Raw genomic sequence first — 22,076 nt, forward strand, 5'->3', positions numbered from 1 at the left:
GGACTATTATAACTCTTAATAAAACGTTTTGAACATCAAATTTAAGTGTGCCAAATTGACAGAATTTCAATCACCCTTTTTGGATACAAAGTCTGGGCTCGTGGAAGAGCTAAACCACCTCACGGATCAGGATGCAGCAGAACAAAACGAACAACAGACAGAGGAGGGTGCCAACAGCAGAGCCAGGTAACAAAATAGATGGAGATGGACAAACAAGGGATCTGGTTAAGAATGACAGGTAAGGGAGGATGCAGGAGGTGCACATGATGAATACAGAAGCAAACTCTTGGGAAGATAAAACTGGAATTTGGTGGGGTGGGAGGAAGGAGGGTTGCTTTAATGGTGGAAGAAAGGACCAGCATTTTGGATGGGGATGATCTGCGATGAACCCCAACATCTCCCCCTCCCAACCCATCCCATATGACACAATACACGTTGTTTCCTTCCCTCTATTTGCTCCTCCAAACCCCCTTTCTCATCTTTCCCCACTGTTACTCCCCTACCTTCATTTCTTCCCTAACTGACGTTCCCTATTTTCAAATTACTCTCTCCCTCCACCATCATTTTATGCACATGTAATGAAGAGAAGCATCTGTTCTGGCAGCTGATGTGAGAACACAGGCACCATGGAGCAAGTATAATTGTATCATTCGGGAGGAGCTAGGAAGCACCATGGAGCTTTCTGTTTGTGGATAGTATTGTGTGCCAAAAGTATGGAAGAGGTAGAATTGAAATAGGAAGAATGGAGAAAGGCATTGGAAGATCGGGGCTTGAGGATTAGTCAGTCAAAGACAGAGTACATGAGATGTACAGCGAGTAGTGAAGAGGTAGAAGGAAACAGATTGGTGATGCAAGGAGAAAAGATCAAGGACGTGCAGAAGTTTAAGTACTTGGGGTCATGAGTGCAGCAGGATGGTAAGTTCGATGGGGAGATGAGCATCAGGATACAGGCAGGATGGAGTAACTGGAAGAAGGTTTCAGGATTGCTTTGTGATAGAAAGATGCCGATGAGGCTAAAGGGAAAGGTGTGCTGAACGGTAGTGAGGTCTACACTGTTGTACGGCACGGGGATATGGCCGATGATAAGAATGAAGGAGCAAAGATGAGATGTGACTGAGATGAGAATGCTGAGATGGTTGTGTGGTGTAACGTGAGAAGACTATGTGAGAACGAATACATCAGAGGAACAGTGAAGGTGGTTGAAGCATCTAATACGTTACAGGGAAGTAGATTGAGATGGTATAGGCATGTGTTGAGAAGGAATGAGGAGTATGTGGGTAGAAGGATGATGAGAATGATACCACTTGGAAAGAGACTGCGGACAGGCCAAAGAGAAGATGGAGTGATTGTGTGGAAGCGGACATGAAGGAGAAAGGTGTGGATAAAAAATGGGCATACGATCTACCCAAATGGAGCAGGATCCATGACAGCGACTCCTCTTGAAGTGGGCTAATACTGCCGAAGAAGAAGAAGAATTAATACAAGCATCGGTTTGATCAAACGATGGAACGTGGTGGGTGGGAATATGGCTGCGGGGGAGGGACGGGGGTATTTATTCATCTTCATCTTCACAAAGTTGGTATTTATTACCGACAAAATTTTTTTTTTTTTTTTCCCTTTTTCAAGACAAACACCTTTTATGGAAATGATTCACTATTGTCATACCTTGCATTCAGTACAGGATGTAGTACTTTATTTTGTATGTCACACAGACACGGTCAATGGAGTGAATGTCACGGACATTGTACCAAAATACGACGGATCCAGTCCAGGTGAGGCACGCGTCGGTTATGTTTGTCACAAATTCCATGTTGCATCAATCTCTGTATTGTTCTTGGTTAAAGCTGCTGTCTTACTTAATTAAAAGCTGCAATTAATCTCCTCTACCCATCTGTTCCCAGTCATCTGCCCAACGCCTCCACACATGCACAATACTAGCCTGTCCCTAAAAGCGTCGCTGAAAACGTTCTCCTCTTATTGGCATAAGCAGAAGACTGTGCCGTTCTACCTCATTGTCCTCATCCTGCCGCTGCTGAACTTTCCCTCGGTCAACTTCTTTGCGAGATTCAACAATATTGGTGTGTTGTGGATGACAGTTATGGTGGCCTTCCCGAGCTGGATTACTTAACATTGCTTCCTTAATTACTCTCGAGTCGTTCTTTCGTTATATTTGATTTTCTTCCCTTTGTGACTTTGGTTGCACTGGGAGTTGCGTCTGCAGCTTAAACTACAAAGAGCAATCGAAGATTGTAGCCCCTCACCATGACTTGTTTAGTGTGGTGTTTGTGTGCTGTTGTGTAGACGATGTATTGACAACGTATGTTTATGTTCATACAGCAGACGAACAAACATTTTCAGTTTTATTGTATAATGTTCCAATCGTATGTATTTTATATATGCACGTATTTTAGTAACGTCGACATATTTTTGTATTACGTCTATACTATTAGAGAGACGTTTGTCTGTCTGTCACCATTTTTCTCAGAGATGGTTGAGCAGATCTTTGTCAAACTTTTAGACGTTCATCAGTGAGTGTTGGGGAGTGTTTTAAGCAAAAAAAAAAAAAAACATTTGGCAAAAAGTTCGTTTTTTATTTGATTTTTAAAAAATCGCTTTATGGTGCCGGAGCCTTTGTGGTATTGTGAAAGGTAATCTTAAATTATCCCCAATTAGTGTGTGTGTGTGTGTGTGTGTGTGTGTGTGTGTGTGTGTGTGTGTGTGTGTGTGTGTGTGTGTGTGTGTGTGTGTGTGTGTGTGTGTAATATATCAAATATACCTTTTCCTTTGTCGGTGTCAGTAGGGGAGTGTTTTCGGCACCCACAAAAAATAGAAAAATAAAACAAATAGATTTTTTCAAAATACCAACAAGATTAGAACAACCCCCTTTGGCCAACCCCCGCTCTAGCGGGGAAAATGGCCTTTAAAACGATCATTCATTCATTCATTCATTCATTAGAACATCACCAGGCAACGTCGGGTACTCCTGCTAGTACTTTATAGATGCAATCACATTCTTTATGCACTACTCTATAGATGGACTCACATTTTTAATACTGCATCCTTCATAGAGATACTCATGTAGCGGCATCATTTTGCCTTTGAAGTTGTAATATGTAAATATGCTTGAGCTCTCTGGTTGATCGAGGGATTTCCAGGACCAGTAGGGTGCTGGAAGAGAGACGAGCAGGATGGTCGGTTGCTTGTTTTAATAAAATAATCGACTCAGATTCCGAACGCTTCGGACGTCTTTTCTTCGATGCTAAACTCGCATTCTAAGAGTACGTACTTTATGGACATACTCACATTCTATTTGTGCATACTTCATAGAGGTACTTAGTTGAAAAAAAAGATGATGTGTAATACTGGCTACAACCAGATGGTATAGCCGATGTTAGAACATTGTGTGGACAGACAGACAGCAGGGTAATGAAGTCAGACATTACAACACTGTTTATCCCTTTGAGGTTATTTAGATTAGCTCTTCTTTTTTTCATTGGGTAGATGCAAGTGAGGGTGGCCATGAGAGATCATACCTCCATTTTAGGCTGGACCCTGTGAATATAGTGTGTAAAATGTTGGACGTCGATCATTGTCAAAAATACAGGGTTATGAGGACTGTCCTGCGAAGGAGCGTTCTGGTTGCGACTCCATCTTGTTATAAAATTTCACAGCAGTGTTGGGGGGGAAAAAGTAAAAAATGAATAAGGTAACATTAAAATTTAATTCTGAATCAAAATTGCAAAGGAGGTTGATATTTGAAAATTGACGAGAGTTTGTTTGACTGGAAAGTAGCCTCACTACCTGACAAGGCCATATTCATTCCTAAAAGCAAAAAATGGGATTTTAAATGACTGACGTCAGCATTTTTCATTCATATGAACATAGTATGACAATAGGTCTGGAAATGTGAACAACAGATTGGACTGTTTTCTTTCTTTCTTTCTTTTTTCATTTCTTTCTTTTCCGGAAAATGAATACCTTGCATTGTGTGTTCCACCTGCCTTTTGATCACGTATATATAAATTTTTCACTTTGATTCTTGTTTTGTTCACACATCTCTTCCATAACTAATCAAAGTGTGACCTTTCTATAACTTATCCCAGGAAGTTGTGGCCCTTATGGACTTGTTTTTGCCCCTTTCCCCATCTAGGTACATTGGCCATATTCTATCTCATTATTCTCGTGACCATCAAGGTGTCTCAATTGGGCTTCCACATGGATGTCCACTGGATCAGCTGTAATGACCTGCACTATGTTCCTGGTAACCCATTGGTGTCTTTGTTTTGTCATAATCTATTTGCCTGTTATTTAGAAAATGTGCTGTATACTTCAATATTATAAGGTTTTAATTAGGCTTGAAATCCAACAGGTGGGTAGCCTATTATTGTTTTTTTGTATACCAAGTCTAGGCTTGTATAGGCGTTGACACATATAACATGTAACAAATAAACAGGAGATGAGAGAGGGAAATACAACATACAACAGTAGGGAACAGGGACATCAGGAGATCTGTGGAAAGGAGAGGGCTGGTGTGGGATACATGGGATAAACACGATGGACACGACAATGACTTTCAGGAAAGAAAACGGAATTTGAAGGAGGTAGATTTGGGGTAGATTAACGAGGGTAGAAAAGATCAAGGTTTTGGATGGGGGAAGATAAGAGATGGTGGTGAACAGCTGTTTTAATGACCTGGAGGGAGGAGTGGGATTGAAGAGAGTGAGGGAGTTTGTTCCAGAGGTGGGAGAAAAGAGGAATGAAAGAGTGAAGATGAGCAGAGAGTCTTAATCTTGGCAGTTTCACCAGAAGAGGGTTGCTGGCAGAACTTGTGCGTACTGAAGGAATATTTGGGGGACAGAGCCCAGAGAGAGCTGGGGAAGCTAGGCCGGAGAGGAGTCGGTAGAAGACGGAAAGACCACCGACCTGGAAGCTTGTTAGGAACCTTGTTCGGATTATTATTATGATGATCAAATCCTGTTACGAATCACTTGTTTTTCATGTCTGTCTTGATATGCCATCTACAATACTCTGAATGTCGACCTGGAGCTCTTCCAGTCTGTGTGGATGATTTTAATCCACAGTGTTCTTCAAAACCCTCATAAAATGAAATTAGGTGGGCTATGGTCTGGAGATGTTCGTGGCCATAATCCTTTTGAAATCAGCTGCCCATAAAAATCAGCTATTCTTGTACTTGATGATCACTGAATCAGAAATAACAGGGTTAGGTTACAATGATATACGATACATGCATGGGTTGTTTCTTTTTGAACACACTGTACTAATGTGATGGAATTGTCACCAGCACAACTTCAGAATACGTTGGGAATGTTTTTGTTGGATGACTACGTTTATTTTTGTTAGTGGACTCTCCATTTGCATTGAAAACACTGTACATGAAGGCTTTATGGACGTCATAATTTTATTTAAGTTGTTTTCTATAAAAGAAAAATGTGGCTCATGGAATTTCAAGCTGACGGAGCGTAAAAGGCAGTGTACTTGCAGTGTAACAGTGGTTTGAAATGGGCAAGGGAATGAATGAACAAAAGAAGAGGATAGAGATTAATTAGTAGGAGTCCTCTCTCTCTGTTCTCTTCACCCTCTCTTTTGCTCAAGGTCATCTGCCATCTGCTTGGAAATCAGCCAACATCACCGCTTTACACAAAAAAGGTGCAAAAACAGATCCTTGCAGCTACAGACCAATCAGCCTTCTCCCAATTATCAGCAAAGTCATGGAATCCATCATTGCTTCGGATATTAAATCTTTCCTCTTCTCAAATGGCTTGATCTCTGATCATCAATTTGGTTTCAGACTAGGTCACTCTACTCTGGACATGCTGCTTCTGCTGTCTCAACAATGGATGGAGGTCCTCAATGCCAAACAGGAAATTAGAGCTGTCTCCCTTGATATATCATGTAACTTCGATACGGTCTGGCACCCCGCTCTGCTCACCAAACTCTCCTCCTTTGGTATGCATGGAAATCTCCACGCATGGCTGCCGGACTTCCTCTCTAGTCGCAGTCAACGTGTGGCCCTGAATGGGTTTCTCTCATCTCCTCTTCCTGTTCAGGCTGGAGTTCCCACAGGCAGTGTTCTGGGCCCTATGCCTTTTCTGATCTTCATCAATGATCTCTCTGAATCTCTTGAAAATCCTCTCTATCTCTTTGCTGATGACTCCACTCTCTGCCGCTCCATTCCTCATCCCTCAGACCGGCAGTCTGCAGCCTCCTCACTCTCTGCAGACCTGGACAAAATCACAGACTGGGCAAACAAGTGGAACATGTCTTTCAATCCTGACTAATCTCACACTCTTACGATGCCTCTCCGAAAAGACCGACTGGACAACCCTCCCATCCACTTTCTGAATAATCCTCTCCAAGAAGTTCTGTCACTCAAGCTTTTGGGTCTCACTATCTGCCATGAGCTTTCCTGGGAAAACCACATTTACAAGCTGGCCTCCAAAGCCGTTCGCCGACTGGGCATCCTCCATCATGCGAAGTCCTTCCTTGGCACACCTGAGCTCCTCACCATATACAAGGCTTTCATCCGCAGCTCATTGGAGTACTACCCTCCCCTCTGGGCTGGTGCTCCTGCCTCACACCTAGCTCGTCTTCACGCTGTTGAAACCAAAGCGTTCAGAATCATTGGAATCTTCCACGATGAAGCTATCTCCGATGGCCTTTCACTTACTCACCGCAGGCAGGTTGGTGGTCTTTCCGTCTTCTACCGACTCCTCTCCGGCCTTGCTCCCCCAGCTCTCCCTGGGCTCTGTCCCCCAAATATTCATACAGGTCGCACAAGATCTGCCTGCAACCCTCTTATGGTTAAACTGCCAAAACCAAGACTCTCTGCTCACCTTCACTCCTTCATTCCACTTTTCTCCCGCCTCTGGAACAAACTCCCTCACTCTCTTCAATCCCACTCCTCCCTCCAGGTCTTTAAAACAGCTGTACTCCACCATCTCTTATCTTCCCCCATCCAAAACCTTGATCTTTTCTACCCCTGCTAATTTCACCCCAAATCCACTGTTTTTGAAATACCAACTTCTTTCCTGGAAGTCCTTGGTGTCCTTGTGTTTTATACTTCTCCCACCCCCCTCCCCTTCCCATGCCTCCTCCCCCCAAGCCCTCTCCCTCCCACACATCTCCCGATGTCCCTGCTCTCAAATGTTATGTTTGTGTGCTTCCCCTTCTCTCCCCATCTTGTCTACGGCTCCCTCTTTTTATGTATTTTGTTTGTCTGTTTGATTTTTTTTTTGTGATAAATGTTAGCTCTTTCACGAGCCTCGATTCTGTATACAAAAAAAAAAAAAAGGAGGAAACTGTAACCTTGCAAGTAAGTGGGTTGACTCGGGTAGGATAAGTGGGGGTAGAAAAGATTGAGCTCAGGGATCGGGAATGACCTGAGATCATGACGTGCCTCTTGCTTTGAAAGGTAAAGGAAAGTGTGGAAGGGAACAGTCTCTGGAAGTCAATTCCACAAACTGCAGAAAAGAGGAACAAGAGTGTACTACCTTTGAGATGTTCAGAAGGCTTGGCTTTTGGGAGTTTAGCCAGGAGGGAGTGACTGTATGAACACATGCATTCGGGAGGAGTTAGGAATGTTTGGAGGGTTGAGAGAGCAGAAAAGCTATACTGGAGGGGAGGCACTAAATAAAAACAGGGAGGCAACCGGCCTGTCTGCTTTGAGAGCAACAGGCCTTATGCTTCTACCTCATTGCAACAAATGCCAATCATGTTTGGAGCTTTAGATTCTGATTTTTGCAGAATTTTACTTTTGTTACTTTGAACGTGCCTCTTTTTCATGTGCCGTGGGTAACAATTTGCATTGTTTAAAAAAAAAATTCATTGGACCACAATTTAGAAAACAAAGTTGCTTGTGGATCGCATGAAACAAACCTACTTGTGCATCGCATGAAACAAAACCTACTTCATTCTACCCGTGTGCAGAATTCCGCAAAACCTTTCCCACAATGATTGGGATTTTGAGCCAGGCGTTCTTTCTACACAACTGCATCATTACTGTGATGAAAAACAATCGGCATCAGAAAAACAATGTACGACTTCCGAATTTCTCAGTAACTGCTTGCTCTTCTATACTATAAGAGCCGTTTGTCTCTGTGTCTGTCTGTGTGTCGCCATTTTTCTCAGAGATGGCTGAAGGGAACTTCGTCAAACTTTCAGAGGTTCTGGTTTGAGCACCGGAGAGTGTTTTAGGAAAAAACAATGAAAATGCTGGAAAAAAAAAGTAAAATAAAATTTTGTGTGCCTTTTTTCAATCTATAGTTTTTAATCGATTTTAATCTTAAGCCTTTGCATCAATGTGAATGGTAATATTAAATGATCCCCGGCCCCCATTCCTTCGTGGGTGTAGGGAAGTATTTTAGACACCTAAAAAAAAAATAGACCAGGCAACGCTGAGTTCCCTTGCTAATTTCTTATAACGATGAAAGTGTTAAGTGGTGTTTAATATACACTACATGACCAAAAGTATGTGGACACCCGAACATCGAACATCTCATTCCAAAATCATGGGCATTAATATGGAGTTGGTCCCCCCCTTTGCTGCTATAACAGCCTCCACTCTTCTGTGAAGGCTTTCCACGAGATGTTGGAGCATTGCTGTGGGGATTTGCTTACATTCAGCCACAAGAACATAAGTGAGGTGGGGCAGTGATGTTGGGCAATTAGGCCTGGCTTACAGTCGGCATTCCAATTCATCCCAAAGGTGTTCAATGGGGTTGAGGTCAGGGCTCTGTGCAGGCCAGTCAAGTGCTTACACACCGATTTCGACAAAACATTTCTGTATGGACCTCGCTTTGTGCACAGGGGCACTGTCATGCTGAAACAGGAAAGGGCCTTCCCCAAACTGTTGCCACAAAGTTGGAAGCACACAATCGTCATCCACCTCATCCTCATCCTCAATTCCTCATCCACCAAACTTTACAGTTGGCACTATGCATTTGGGTAGGTAGCGTTCTCCTGGCATCCACCAAACCCAGATTTGACCGTCCGACTGCCAGATGGTGAAGCGTGATTCATCATTCCAGAGAACGCGTTTCCACTGCTCCAGAGTCAAATGGCGGCGAGCTTTACACCACTCCAGCCGACGCTTGGCATTGCGCATGGTGATCTTAGGCTTGTGTGCGGCTGCTCGGCCATGGAAACCCATTTCATGAAGCTCCCGACGAACAGTTGTTGTGCCGACGTTGCTTTCAGGGGCAGTTTGGAACTCGGTAGTGAGTGTTGCAACCGAGGACAGACTATTTTTACGTGCTATGTGCTTCAGCACGTGGTGGTCCCGTTCTGTGAATTTGTATGGCCTACCACTTCGTGGCTGCGCTGTTGTTGCTCCTAGACGTTTCCACTTGACAATAACAGCACTTGCAGTTGACCGGGGCAGCTCTAGCAGGGCAGGAATTTGACGAACTGACTTGTTTGGAAAGGTGGCATCCTATTATGGTGCCACGTTTAAAGTCACTAAGCTCTTCAGTATGGCCCATTCTACTGCCAATGTTTGTCTATGGCCGTGGTTCTTATCCTGGGTTCGACCGAACCCCAGGGGTTCAGTGAGCCAGTCTCAGGGATTTGGCGGAGGTCCTCCGAAACGCATTGCAATTTTTTTTTCCTTTTTTTAGTTTTGTATCAATTTTGAATCGATGTGTAATTATGCTTATTATTAATATAATTATTATTTTGCTATGTATGTTACGAACGAATGGAAATGTTATTTGTAATTGTATTCCCATCCCATTCATGGTTTCTCTGGTCTGTGTTTAAGATAAGTTGTTTCACACTGACTGTAGTAAGTTGAATCAATGAGCAACTTGCTAATTATTCTGTTGATGGTGCTTACTTGCTTACTTACTGACTGGATTTTGGACTTTGCAGGTGTTCGGAAATTCCAGTGAATAGCCTCGATTAGCTTGCCGTGTGCCGTGCGTCATTGGTCGCACCTTACATTGGAGTTACTGATTAATTGAAAAGTAACTTGGAAATGTTTGTGGATATGCAGGGCGGGTTCAGAGTTATATTAAAGTCAAAAGTGGATGGTGATTATAAAATATGATTGAATTACTCAGAAAATTAGGTGGAGGTGATATAACTTCTTTGGTCGCAATTCAAAACTAACAATTCGCAGTTTTCTATGTCATATTATAATGGGATTTGAGGTGACATAGAGTTGAGTAGATAATAAAGCCCGTCATCGTAACTATAAGTTATGTTTTCTTCGTTAAAATTTCTCAGTTTTCAGAGGGGTACTGATTATATTTAAGCATGTTCCTTTTTTTATTTTTGTCATACAATTATTTGCCTGAACTCAATTAAGATCAGTTTGTTACTTTTTTCTTTTTTTTGCAGTATGTCGAGCAAAAAAAGGAAGTGGTCGGACGATTACGTGCGGTACGGGTTCACGTGTTTGACGGAACGGGACGGAAGTCAGCGTCCTCAATGCATGCTTTGCAATGTCAAGTTGAGCAACTCCAGCCTAGCACCAGCAAAACTATGGGAACACTTCAAAAAACTGCACGGCGAGGGGCAGTACAAAGATGCAACGCTGGATGAATTCAAATTGAAGAGAGTCCGATTCGACGCAAGTGCTACCTTGCCCACTCTCGGCTTCGTTCCAATTGACAAACTGATCCTCACCGCATCGTATGAAGTTGCGTACCTGATCGCAAAGCAGGGCAAACCGCACACCGTTGGCGAGACACTCATCAAACCGGCCGCGTTGAAGATGGCCAACATCATGCTGGGAAAAGCTGCTGAAAACAAGTTGTCTCTCGTTCCACTCTCAAATGACACCATCAGATGCAGAATCGACGACATCCTCGCCCAGGTAGTTGCAGATTTAGTCGCAAGCCTGACGAAATTCAGCCTTCAACTCGACGAGACCACCGACGTTTCGAATTTGAGCCAGCTCATCTTATTTGTGCGTTATGTCAAAGGAGACGAGATCAAGGAAGACTTTCTGTTCTGCAAGCCTCTCACAACAACGACGAAGGCAGCTGACGTGAAGAAGCTTGTGGACGACTTCTTCAGAAGCTACGGCCTCTCGTGGAACATGGTGTCTGCAGTTTGCTCGGACGGAGCTCCAGCCATGCTGGGATGCAACTCCGGTTTTGGAGCGCTGGTAAAGGCCGATGCACCACACATCATCGTCACGCACTGCGTCCTGCACAGACACGCGCTGGCATCAAAAACCCTGCCTCCAAAACTGGCCAATGTTCTGAAAATCGTCGTTGAAACTGTGAATTACGTACAAAGCCGTGCTTTGAATCATCACATCTTCAAAGAGCTGTGCAATGAAATCGGCTCTGAATTCGAAGTCCTTCTCTACCACTCTAACGTTCGATGGTTATCACGAGGTCAGGTTGTGAGCCGTGTTTTTGCCTTGCGTGTAGAATTAGCCCTGTTTTTGCGAGAACACCAGCATTGCCATGCAACGCACTTCCAAGAGTCAGATTTCATCCTCGCCTTGGCGTACTTTGCTGACATCTTCGTCGCACTCAATTGCCTCAAATTGCAAACTCGCACTCAAACTCATCGACTCAAATTCTGATGTCCCAGATCTCCTGATGTCCCTGTTCCCTACTGTTGTATATTGTATTTCCCTCTCTCATCTCCTGTTTACTTTGTTACATGTTATATGTGTCAACGCCTATACAAGCCTAGACTTGGTATACAAAAAAACAATAATAGGCTACCCACCTGTCGGATTTCAAGCCTAATTAAAAAGCTTGTAATATTGAAGTATACAGCACATTTTTTTAATAACAGGCAAATAGATTATGACAAAACAAAGACACCATTGGGTTACCAGGAACATAGTGCAGGTCATTACAGCTGATCCAGTGGACATCCATGTGGAAGTCCCATTGAGACACCTTGATGGTCACGAGAATAATGAGATAGAATATGGCCAATGTACCTAGATGAGGAAAAGGGCAAAAACAAGTCCATAAGGGCCACAACTTCCTGGGATAATTTGAGTGCGACGAGTGCGACTCATTGCAAACTCATCTCAATTGCCAGATGCAGGGCGGTGGAGTGCATGTCATCGAATCTGAAGAAAAGCTGAGCGCTTTCCGAAAGAAGTTACCATTGTGGATGCGGCGAACAGAGAACGCCAACTTCGTGAGCTTTTCACTACTGGACGAGTGCGTGAGCCGGATCGAAGATGAGTCTGAAGTTGGAGGCACTGCTGTACCGGGGGAGCTGAAGCAGGCGATTGCCACGCACTTGGATGAGCTGGGAAAGTCATTCGACGGCTACTTCCCCGACCAAGAGCAATAACCAGCATGGGTGCCGCAGCGGTTTACTTTCGACGTTCAAACGGCAGATGTCAACGACCAATACCTCGACGACCTCATCGAACTTCAGCAGAGCCAGACTCAACAACAACTCTTCGGCACAACAACGCTCTCAAAGTTTTGGTGCCGCCAAATGGAAGGGTATCCTCACATCGCTAAAATTGCCCTTGAGATCCTCACGCTGTTCGTTGCAACATATCTCTGCGAGCATGCATTTTCGAAACTAGTGGACATTAAAACAAAGAAAAGGAGCAGGCTTGCATGCGAAAATGATTTGAGGGTGGCCCTTGCCAAAACAAAACCACGCATTTCCCAGATCGCCTCCCGAAAAGAAGAACAGAAAATGCATTAAGATGCTATTTTTCTTCATTTTTTTGTCAAATTTGAGGGGTTCCGCGAGTGTTCGGTGGGTTTCGTTTGGGTTCGGCGCCTTTAAAAAGGTTAAGAACCACTGGTCTATGGAGATTGTATGGCTGTGTGCTTGATTATATGTACCTGTCAGCAATGGGTGTGGCTGAAACAGCCGAATCTACTAATTAGGAGGGGTGTCCACATACTTTTGGTCATGTAGTGTATACATAGTGCAGTCGGACTTCGGTATTCATGGACCCCTGGCATTCGCGGATTATAACATGTGACCTGCTCCTTCATTCACGCTTCGCTTATTCGCGGTTAATTTATATATATATTGCACATCAGGACTGGTCTCCTATATCCAGCACCACGGATATTGATTCAGCCTGGGAATTCTTCCACAGAAACCTGCTCTCTTCTGCACAGATTCATCCCATCTCTTCAATTATCTTACCCATCCTCTTGTGCTTGGTACTCTAAATCCTGTGGTGATGCAGTTGCTTTAAAACGACTGGTATTCTCTCCTCCTGGAAGGCAAATCAAACTGAAGACAACCTCAGATCATTCCACAAAACTTGCAGCAAGTGTGTCTACTCTCTCGGGAGCCAGAAAATAACACCTATCCAATCTCAAGAATGAGCTTTCAAACTTGTCTCCCTCCTCTAAAACCTGATGGCGCCTTGTCAAGACTTGCACCGTTTGCCCTCTCCGTGCTTTTTCCTCCTCGGGTACCTGCAGGACACACCAGCAACCCCCTCCTCGTGAAACTTTCTAAATCCAGAGCCACTGCTCACCTCCACTCATTTATTCCTCTTTTATCCTGCCTGTGGAGCCACCTTCCATACGCTCTTCAATCTCATTCTTTCCTCCAGGTCTTCAAGACATCTGTTCACCACCATCTGAAGTCATCTCCCATCCAAAATCATGATATTTTCGACACTTGTTAAACCACTCCCCACCCCTCCCAATAATTTTGCTTATGTATCCATGTTGTCCATCCTTTGTGTTCTCCTTTACTCCTCATCATTACCTGCATCCTTTGTTTGCCTGTCTCCATCTATTTCCCCCTCCACGCTGCCATTGGCATTTCCCCTTTCTCCTGCTGTTCCCTTTGTTCTGTTGTGTCCTGATTTGTTCTGTGTCATAGCTCTCCCAATATCGAAGACTTTGCACTAAACCCCGCTCCCCCACCCCCTTCACCTCCATTCAAACAATGCCCCCATATTTGCGGACTCGACATTCGCAGCATTTTCCAGGAACGTGTCTGCCGCAAATGTCAGAGTCCGACTATATATATATATATATATATATATATATATATATATATATATATATATATATATATATATATATATATATATATATGTATATACAGTGGGACCTCTAAATCCGAATTTAATTCGTTCCAGCGGCAGTTCGGATTGGGAAAAGTTCGGAATTAGAAACTATTTTCCTCATAAGAAATAATGGAAAGTGAATTAATCCGTTCCTGGACCCCAAAAATCCATTATCAAGACACTGTTAACTGCAAATACACATGATTCACGGTAAAATAAGATGAGTAAATGCCCTAAATATCAAATAATAATAATAATAAAAACAAGAAATAAATGTACTAACATGAAAATAACTGCCTTTACCTTAGTGGAGAGTTCTGATGGTGCATGTGGAAGCTGGAGAGGAGGAAGGAGGGAGAGGGTTTTATTGCTTGGAAGGTGAGGCACCTTCCAAGCTAACATCAGATGACTGTGCTTCTGGTGTTTGCTCTCTTTGTCTCTTAACACCACTTGTAGAGGGTTGGGGCTCACTAGGCTTGCTTTCTTTAGAGAACCACCTCTCCAAAGTTGCCTGGTGTTGGCGACTTTTCTTAATTTTTCTGAAGTGGTCAATCACATTGTCACTGACAAGTTAATGCTCCTGTTAACCACTGCTTTATTGGGGTGCCACTTTTCAACAATGGCCTGTGTTTTAGACCAATGGAAGCACAGTTCTCTAATTTCAGCACTGGAAATATGAACGACGCTCGCGGCGGGAAATATGAACGACGCTCGCGGCGGGAAATATGAACGACGCTCGCGGCGGGAAATATGAACGACGCTAACGCTATGTTGGCGGTTCGGTTATAGAAATACATTCGGAATTAGGGACAAAATTTTCTCGAATTTACGGTTCGGAATTAGAGTAGTTCGAGATGAGGGGCGTTCGGAATTAGGGGTCACTACTATATATATATATATATATATATATATATATATATATATATATATATATATATATATATATTGTTGCGGATATGGGATTTGCATCCATCCATATCCGCTTGTAAATATTCCCCTATTTCCTCAATACTTCCCAACTATCCCCAATCCCCCATTCCCTAGTCCCATTTTCTGTAAACAACACTCTGTAGACCCGACCTCCCCCTATTTCCCCCATTAAATGTCGCATCCAGGTCCACCGCATCTCACGTAGACAACTATAGGACATCTTGCTAGTTATTCTTAGTCTATGTCAGTTAAGGACTCGTTTCCATTAATTCTGACTCTTCGTTGCACCAGAATGTGATTGTATGGCACCGTTAGGAAGTTTAGGACCTCCCAATACCTCCCCGCAGCTCTTCCTCACGGTTCAGCAACAACAACAACAACAACAACAGCGGCGGCGGCGCGGGCAGTGCGCGTCCTCACTCCGGCTTGGTTGGTAGGGGGTGTTGGGAGGGCACCAGGCCTTTCCAACGAGCCGCCATCGAACATGTGCTCGACGGGGTTACCAAGTAGGGGCTCGCTGTCAGCTCCTCGTCAAGGGCGGAGCCCGGTAACCCCCGCACCCAATAGAAGCGGCGGACCGGTCCCATCTGGGGCGGAGCCAACCAGCCGAGGGCGTGTGACTCCCCGCTGAGCATGCGCAGAAAGAGGGAGGTGACGTCAGATGCGCGCTGAGCTTGGAGAAGAAAGACGCCACCTCCGAGCGCTGTGAGGCCTCCCTGCATCTTTTGGACCGTGCTTGATCCTGTCCCCGAGCCAAGGTGCACCTTGTGCTATCAACCGACCTGTCCTTCCCTGCCATCAATCCCTGTGTAAGTCAGCCTTGTTCCGTTTGTCTGTGGTCTGTCTGGGATAGATAAGATTGTATCTAAGTGCCTATCTCTTCTGTGTCTTTTACCTCACTCTACCTTGTAATCTACCCCTTTTCTCCACCACTAATTATATCCTCCTCCGGAGGTCTTGAGAACTGTACCCCTTGCGTCGTTTCATTTATCCCAGTCGTTGTGTCCTTTCCATCATTGATTTAGCGTAGCGCGATTTGGCCAACGTTCGAGTGGAATCGGGTGAGTTGGGGGTAATCGGGTAAACTGTACGAACACGGCGGCCATTCCGCTCGGTCAAGCAACATCTTTAGCCGTGTCCGTAACAATATATATATATATATATATATATATATATATATATATATATATATATATATATATATATATATATATACATACATACATACATACATACATACATACATACATATATATATATATATATATATATATATATATATATATATATATATATATATATATATATATATATATATATATATATATATATATATATATATATATATATATATATATATATATCCAAGCTTAAAACACCGAATGGGGAAAATTGTTGTCTGTCTGTCTATCTGTCTTTTTGACCGTCCATCCGGCACACTATCTCCATATAAATGGTTGGGCAGATATTCATCAAACTTGGTAGTTTTGATTACCACATGGCAAGAAGGTATGAGAGCAGTACTATCATTGGTTGGTCCCACCCATGGGGCCCTGGAGTTGGTCAAAAGGTCAATTGGCAAAAATGCATTATGGCCACATTTTAGAATGAATGTTTGTATATGCAAACAACATTGGGGGATGCATGAAATATTTTTTTTTTTTTTTGAATATGACACCCAGTACATGCCCCAGGGAGTGGAGACTTACTCCTCAGTCACATTTGCTCTACGGCTAGGATACGGCGGCCGTACCCCCCCTAAATTGACAGAAACATGCGGCGGCCGCAGAGTTTCTGAGGTGGCCTCAGGGTGGCCCTAGGGCGTATGGCTATATTTTACAGGCCATAGGGGTCGCCGTGGAATTATAGCGCGGAGTTATAACTTTTTTAATTTCTAGGTTGGCCGTAGCAATTCGACAAGCCGTAGCCATGACAACTGTAAGTGCTGTTATACATATGAAAAAGAACTGGTATATATACCCACTCGTTACCGTCCGTCTGGCCGCACGTTCGTCTTAGGGCCCCCCTGCGGTCGCCTTGCGGGCACCTTGAGGCTACCTTGCGTCTGCCTTGAAAATTATATGGCCGCCGCAGGGACGCCCTAAGGTCACCGTGCGACATCAAATCAAAGACCGTACGGCACCCCCACGTTTTCGGTCTCCACAATTTCTAAATACCCCGTGCGGCTACCCGAAAAATAAAAACATATGTGACTGCTACATTGTGTGTCCGTGGAAATACTGCGGCCGCCCTATAATTGCTAGTGGCCGTAGATTTTTTAGACCCTACGGCCGCCGAGCCAAATGTGACTGAAGCATTAGGGTCACAAGAGTCAAAACAATAATTTTTTTCACTCAAAATTTGATATTGGGTTAATCCTGGTGGAACTTTTTGCCATCTTTTAACTTTGCCTGAAGTGGGAAGCATGGAGATTTGCGATAGCGCCATTGACTTCGCTCTCGTTAAACATTGCAAAACTTTGAAATTTAAGCCTTCATATTCTTGCTCTCATCCTTCCTTTGTGGTCCTACAGGTCAGAGACCTTTCCATTGCGTATGGCCTGGTCGGGGGCACCTACATTTATGTTGGCATCTTCATATTCTCCACCTTTCCTGCTCCCCCACTCTGGAAGACATGTATACAGCAGGTGGGGTTTGCTTCTTTTACTTTTACATTTGAGACAAAGGTGATTCAAGGTTAACTTTCACTTACATGTATACATCATGTTGATTTACAAGTGAAGTGAAGTTAATGAACTTTCCCTACATTTAATGGTATTCCCTTACTACTTGTTTGCATTTGTCTTATTGGTGTGGTAATGCCTTGATTCCAGAAGTACAGAAACCTTTAGAACAGGTGCACAACCATTACGGAAACCTTGGTGTACACATCCTCATCTATTACTAAAAGTATCTTTGTCCTGCCATCCGTCAAAATTTATTCTAATGGGCTCCTGCTGTCCTATAATAATAAAAAGCTAATAATTTAAATCAATCTACTTGGAACAAATATTTGCGTCCATTTAATCATACAAATGTTTGTTTTAAAAGCCCATCTTTTTTTTTTTGTATACAAGATCGAGGCTCGTGAAAGAGCTAACATTAATGACACAAAAAGTCAAACCGACACATAAAACACAAAATAAGGGGAGCGGTAGACAAGATGGGACGAGAGGGGGAAGGACACAAACACAACATTTGAGAGCAGGGACATCGAGAGAACTGTGGGAGGGAGAGGGCTTGGGGGGGAGGTGGGAGAGGTATAAACCATATGGACACTGCAAGGACTTCCAGGAAAGAAGTTGGAATTTCAGTGGATCTGGGGTGAATTAGTGGGGGTAGAAGAGATCAAGGTTTTGGATGGGGGAAGATAAGAGATGGTGGTGAACAGCTGTTTTAAAGACCTGGAGGGAGGAGTGGGATTGAATGGAGTGGGGGAGTTTGTTCCAGAGGTGGGAGAAAAGAGGAATGAAAGAGTGAAGGTGAGCAGAGAGCCTAGATTTTGGCAGTTTAACCATAAGAGGGTTGCTGGCAGATCTTGTGCATCCTGTAGGAATATTTGGGGGACAGAGCACAGACAGAGCTCGGGGAGCAAGGCCGGAGAGGAGACGGTAGAAGACAGAAAGACCACCAACCTGCCTGCGGTGAGTGAGTGAAACCTAGAGGTTTATCGTCTCGTTTCAAAACCCAGAGGAAGAAGCAGGATTAGTAGTAGTAGTAGTAGTAGTAGTAGTAGTAGTAGTAGTCGAAGTAGTAGTAGTTGTAGTAGTCATAGTAGTAGTAGTAGTAGTCATAGTAGTAGTAGTAGTAGAAGTAGTAGTAGTAGAAGTAGTAGTAGTCATGGTTTTTATTTTGGAGCTAAATGTTGTGTTTTCGCTCACCTGGAACAAAGTTCAGGGGAGCTTATGTGATGGCACGTTGTCTGCCTGTCTGTCAGTCCGTCCGTAAACACTTGAAAACACTCGAAACCTCTTCTCCGAAACCGCTGATGGGATTGCGACCAAATGTGGCACAAATTATATTTGTTGTGTTGTGACTAAAGTTTATTCACGGCATTAAAAAAATCGGGGTATATGGGGGTTTAACCAGGGTCAAAGTGGATCTAGGTTGACCCCCAAAATAGGAATTAGCTTTTTCCTCTGAAACTACACACAATATTTCGATGAAACTTGATCACAACCTTCATCACCCGTGATGTACCGAAGTTTGTTCACGGCTCTTAGAAAATCAAAGTCTAAGGTGGATTACGGGGCTCAAAGTGGGTCCAGGTTTGACCCCCCCCCCCCCCCCTCACTCACCCCTTCCCCGCCAAAAAATAGGTATTTGCTTTCTTTTCTGAAACTACACACACAAAATTTTGATGTAACTTGACCACAACCTTCACCACCTGTGATGTACCAAAGTTTGTTCACGGCACTTTGCCAAACGGTAACAACAGTAACTTCGCCAAACAGTATTCTGGCCACTCGTCCCCCACCCATCAACGATAGAGAAATTACTCCACAGGTCTGATCATATTTACCTTTTACACCTTCACAGTGGACACCATCCACAGCTTTTACAGCACAAACATAGACGTGACGTCACCATTGATTTTCCAGTTTGATAACTCGGTTCACCAAAAAATGTCATGACACTCGTGCACATTTTTGTTTTTGGCGAAGAAATTCAGTATTGTACCCACAATGCTTAGATGCAACAATGATATCGCTTCACATAATAGTTGCCACTATGAAACTCTGCAAACTTTTCCAGCGATCTGCCATTCTTTTGGAAGGTAAAAGTGCATTGTGACCTTGAACCACCATCATATGTTTTTGAAACTTACTTTACTTTTAAAAGCAAATAGAATTCAATATTTACATGACACTTGAGTGATCCAATTTTGATAATTTTCTCATTGGCTGAAAAAAAAACAAAAAAAAACGAGGGCCAGGTCTTTGAACGTTTCAACGATTGCTAAACGTTTAAACGACCTTTGTAGGGCAGTTGGAGAAGCCTTTGCATATTTTGCACATGGAGTGAAGGCATGATGAGACTATTGTAGTTTTGCAATGCAATAGCACTGTTTTGTATGAATTTTAGTTGCTTTTTACATCACCTTTGCAGCGGATTGGCCTGTTTGGTATTCTCATCTGAGCACGCAGCTCATGATGCTGGAATCCAATTTTCGACGAAGCAAACACAAACCTGGCACTAATAAATAAACATAGGGGGCAATACCCCTGGCACTCACCTGGTAGAATAAACAGCATACTGCACTGACTAAAGGTATTTTAAACCAATTTCCATGGTTGCTAGAAGACAGGGCAGCATGTAGAATCATACTAAGATAATCATAAGACCTTAAACAAACAAACAAACAAACAAATACCTATTTTGGGGGGCATCCCCCCTTCCTCTCCCCCAACCAACCTCCTTGGACCGCAATTTTTCTAATGCCTTGAACAAACTTTGGTACATCATGGGTGATGAAGGTTGTGGTCAAGTTTCAGCGAAATTGCACGTGTAGTTTCTGAGAAGAAAGCAAATACGTATTTTGGGGGGCAGCCCCCCACTGTAGATCCCTAAAGGGGCAGATTTTTTTTAGTGCCGTGAACAAGCTTTGGCACAGCATAGGTGGTGACGGTTGTGGTCAAGTTTCAGCGAAAGTACACGTGTAATTTCTGAGAAGAAAGCAAATACGTAGTTTGGGGGGCAGCCCCCCACTGTAGATCCCTAAAGGGGCAGATTTTTTTTAGTGCCGTGAACAAGCTTTGGCACAGCATGGGTGGTGACGGTTGTGGTCAAGTTTCAGTGAAATTACACGTGTAGTTTCTAAGAAAGCAAATACGTATTTTGGGGGGCAGCCCCCCCCCCCCGTAGATCCCTAAAGGGGCAGATTTTTATAATGTCGTTAACAACTTTTGGTACATCACGGGTGGTGACGGTTGTGGTCAAGTAACATCGAAATTGCATGTGAAGTTTCTGAGAAGAAAGCAAATACCTATTTTGGGGGACAACCCCCCTTGACCCCTAAAGGGGTAGATGTTTTTAATGCCGTGAACAAACTTTGGTACATCATGGGTGGTGACGGTTGTGGTGAAGTTTCATCGACATTGTGTGTGCAGTTTCTGAGAAAAAATCAAATTGCTATGTTGGGGGTCAAACCTGGATCCACTTTGACCCCTGGTAGAACTCCTTCGACCCCGATTTTTTTTAATGCCGTCAACAAACTTTAGTCACAACACAACAAATATAATTTGTACCAAGATTGGTCGCAATCCTTTCAGCGGTTTTGGAGAAGAAGTTGCAAGTGTTTATGGACTGACGGACAACTCGCCATCGCATAAGCTCCCCGGAACTTCGTTCCAGGTGAGCTAATAAACCACACTGCATTGTGTAAAACTTCTTCCTTGTACGTATGCAGCACAGGGCTGCAGAGTAGCATCATTGGCCGAGGGCGAGGCTGGACCGCTGATGCAATGCCCTCTGCTGGTTGGGGCAGGAATTTGGAATTTGTCTATCGTGCTGACGATAGCACGCCTACTCTTCGTACAGGACACAATGGGACCCGTTTAACATCCATCCGACGGACGGCACACTCATTGATGAATCACTCACCCTGCTTGTGAAACACCAGGATGACAGTTCATAGCTGGGTCGGGATTCAAACCCAGGCTCGACAGCTTAGATGTGAATGTGCATAGCTCTTGGCCATTCTGTCAGCCCTTTGCGAGGCGATGATACCTTTCTGTTGACCTGGCCTTCATTATGATCTTGGGGGCAGCTCAATTGCGAGCTTAGTCAGCTGACTATATTATACATGCCCTGTATTGCTCTAAGCTTCTGTAGAAATAGAGGAATGTTGTTTAAATAATTGTGATTATCCAATTATTCATGCATAATGGACTGATTCAACCTCCCTCCTCCATTGGATGTGTTCAATTAAACCGTGAATTAAACTATGAAATTAAACCATGAAACCATTTTCAAGCTTGCACTTGAAAAGTTTAGGTAGGGGAGAGTGGGGTAAGATGAGCCATTTTTCAGTAATGCCCTTCTGGACATCAAATATAAAGTGCTGTGCATCAGAGCCATAGTGATTATGATGGTGTAAATACTTGCTTCTCCCCTCATACACATGTTACCATTTCATTTTCATG

The 22,076-nt window shown here is 43.6% G+C and overlaps 1 protein-coding gene across 3 annotated transcripts in view; it reads left to right on the forward strand.

Moving 5' to 3' along the window:
• Positions 1-22,076, forward strand: part of LOC137427760 (neutral amino acid transporter 9-like) — an 83,148-nt gene that overhangs the window by 50,068 nt on the left and 11,004 nt on the right. For 2 of the 3 annotated variants that reach the window (XM_068117481.2, XM_078776342.1), the window contains 5 exons: positions 1,713-1,772; positions 1,902-2,078; positions 4,151-4,261; positions 7,948-8,054; positions 17,466-17,579. In XM_068117481.2, coding sequence (XP_067973582.2) covers positions 1,713-1,772; positions 1,902-2,078; positions 4,151-4,261; positions 7,948-8,054; positions 17,466-17,579 — 569 coding nt within the window. The remainder of the gene's footprint in view (positions 1-1,712; positions 1,773-1,901; positions 2,079-4,150; positions 4,262-7,947; positions 8,055-17,465; positions 17,580-22,076) is intronic. The other variant, XM_068117491.2, reaches the window with a different exon arrangement.

The sequence above is a fragment of the Myxine glutinosa genome, chromosome 1 (assembly GCF_964187855.1).
Source record: "Myxine glutinosa chromosome 1, kmMyxGlut1.1, whole genome shotgun sequence".
Taxonomy (NCBI): Eukaryota; Metazoa; Chordata; class Myxini; order Myxiniformes; family Myxinidae; genus Myxine; species Myxine glutinosa.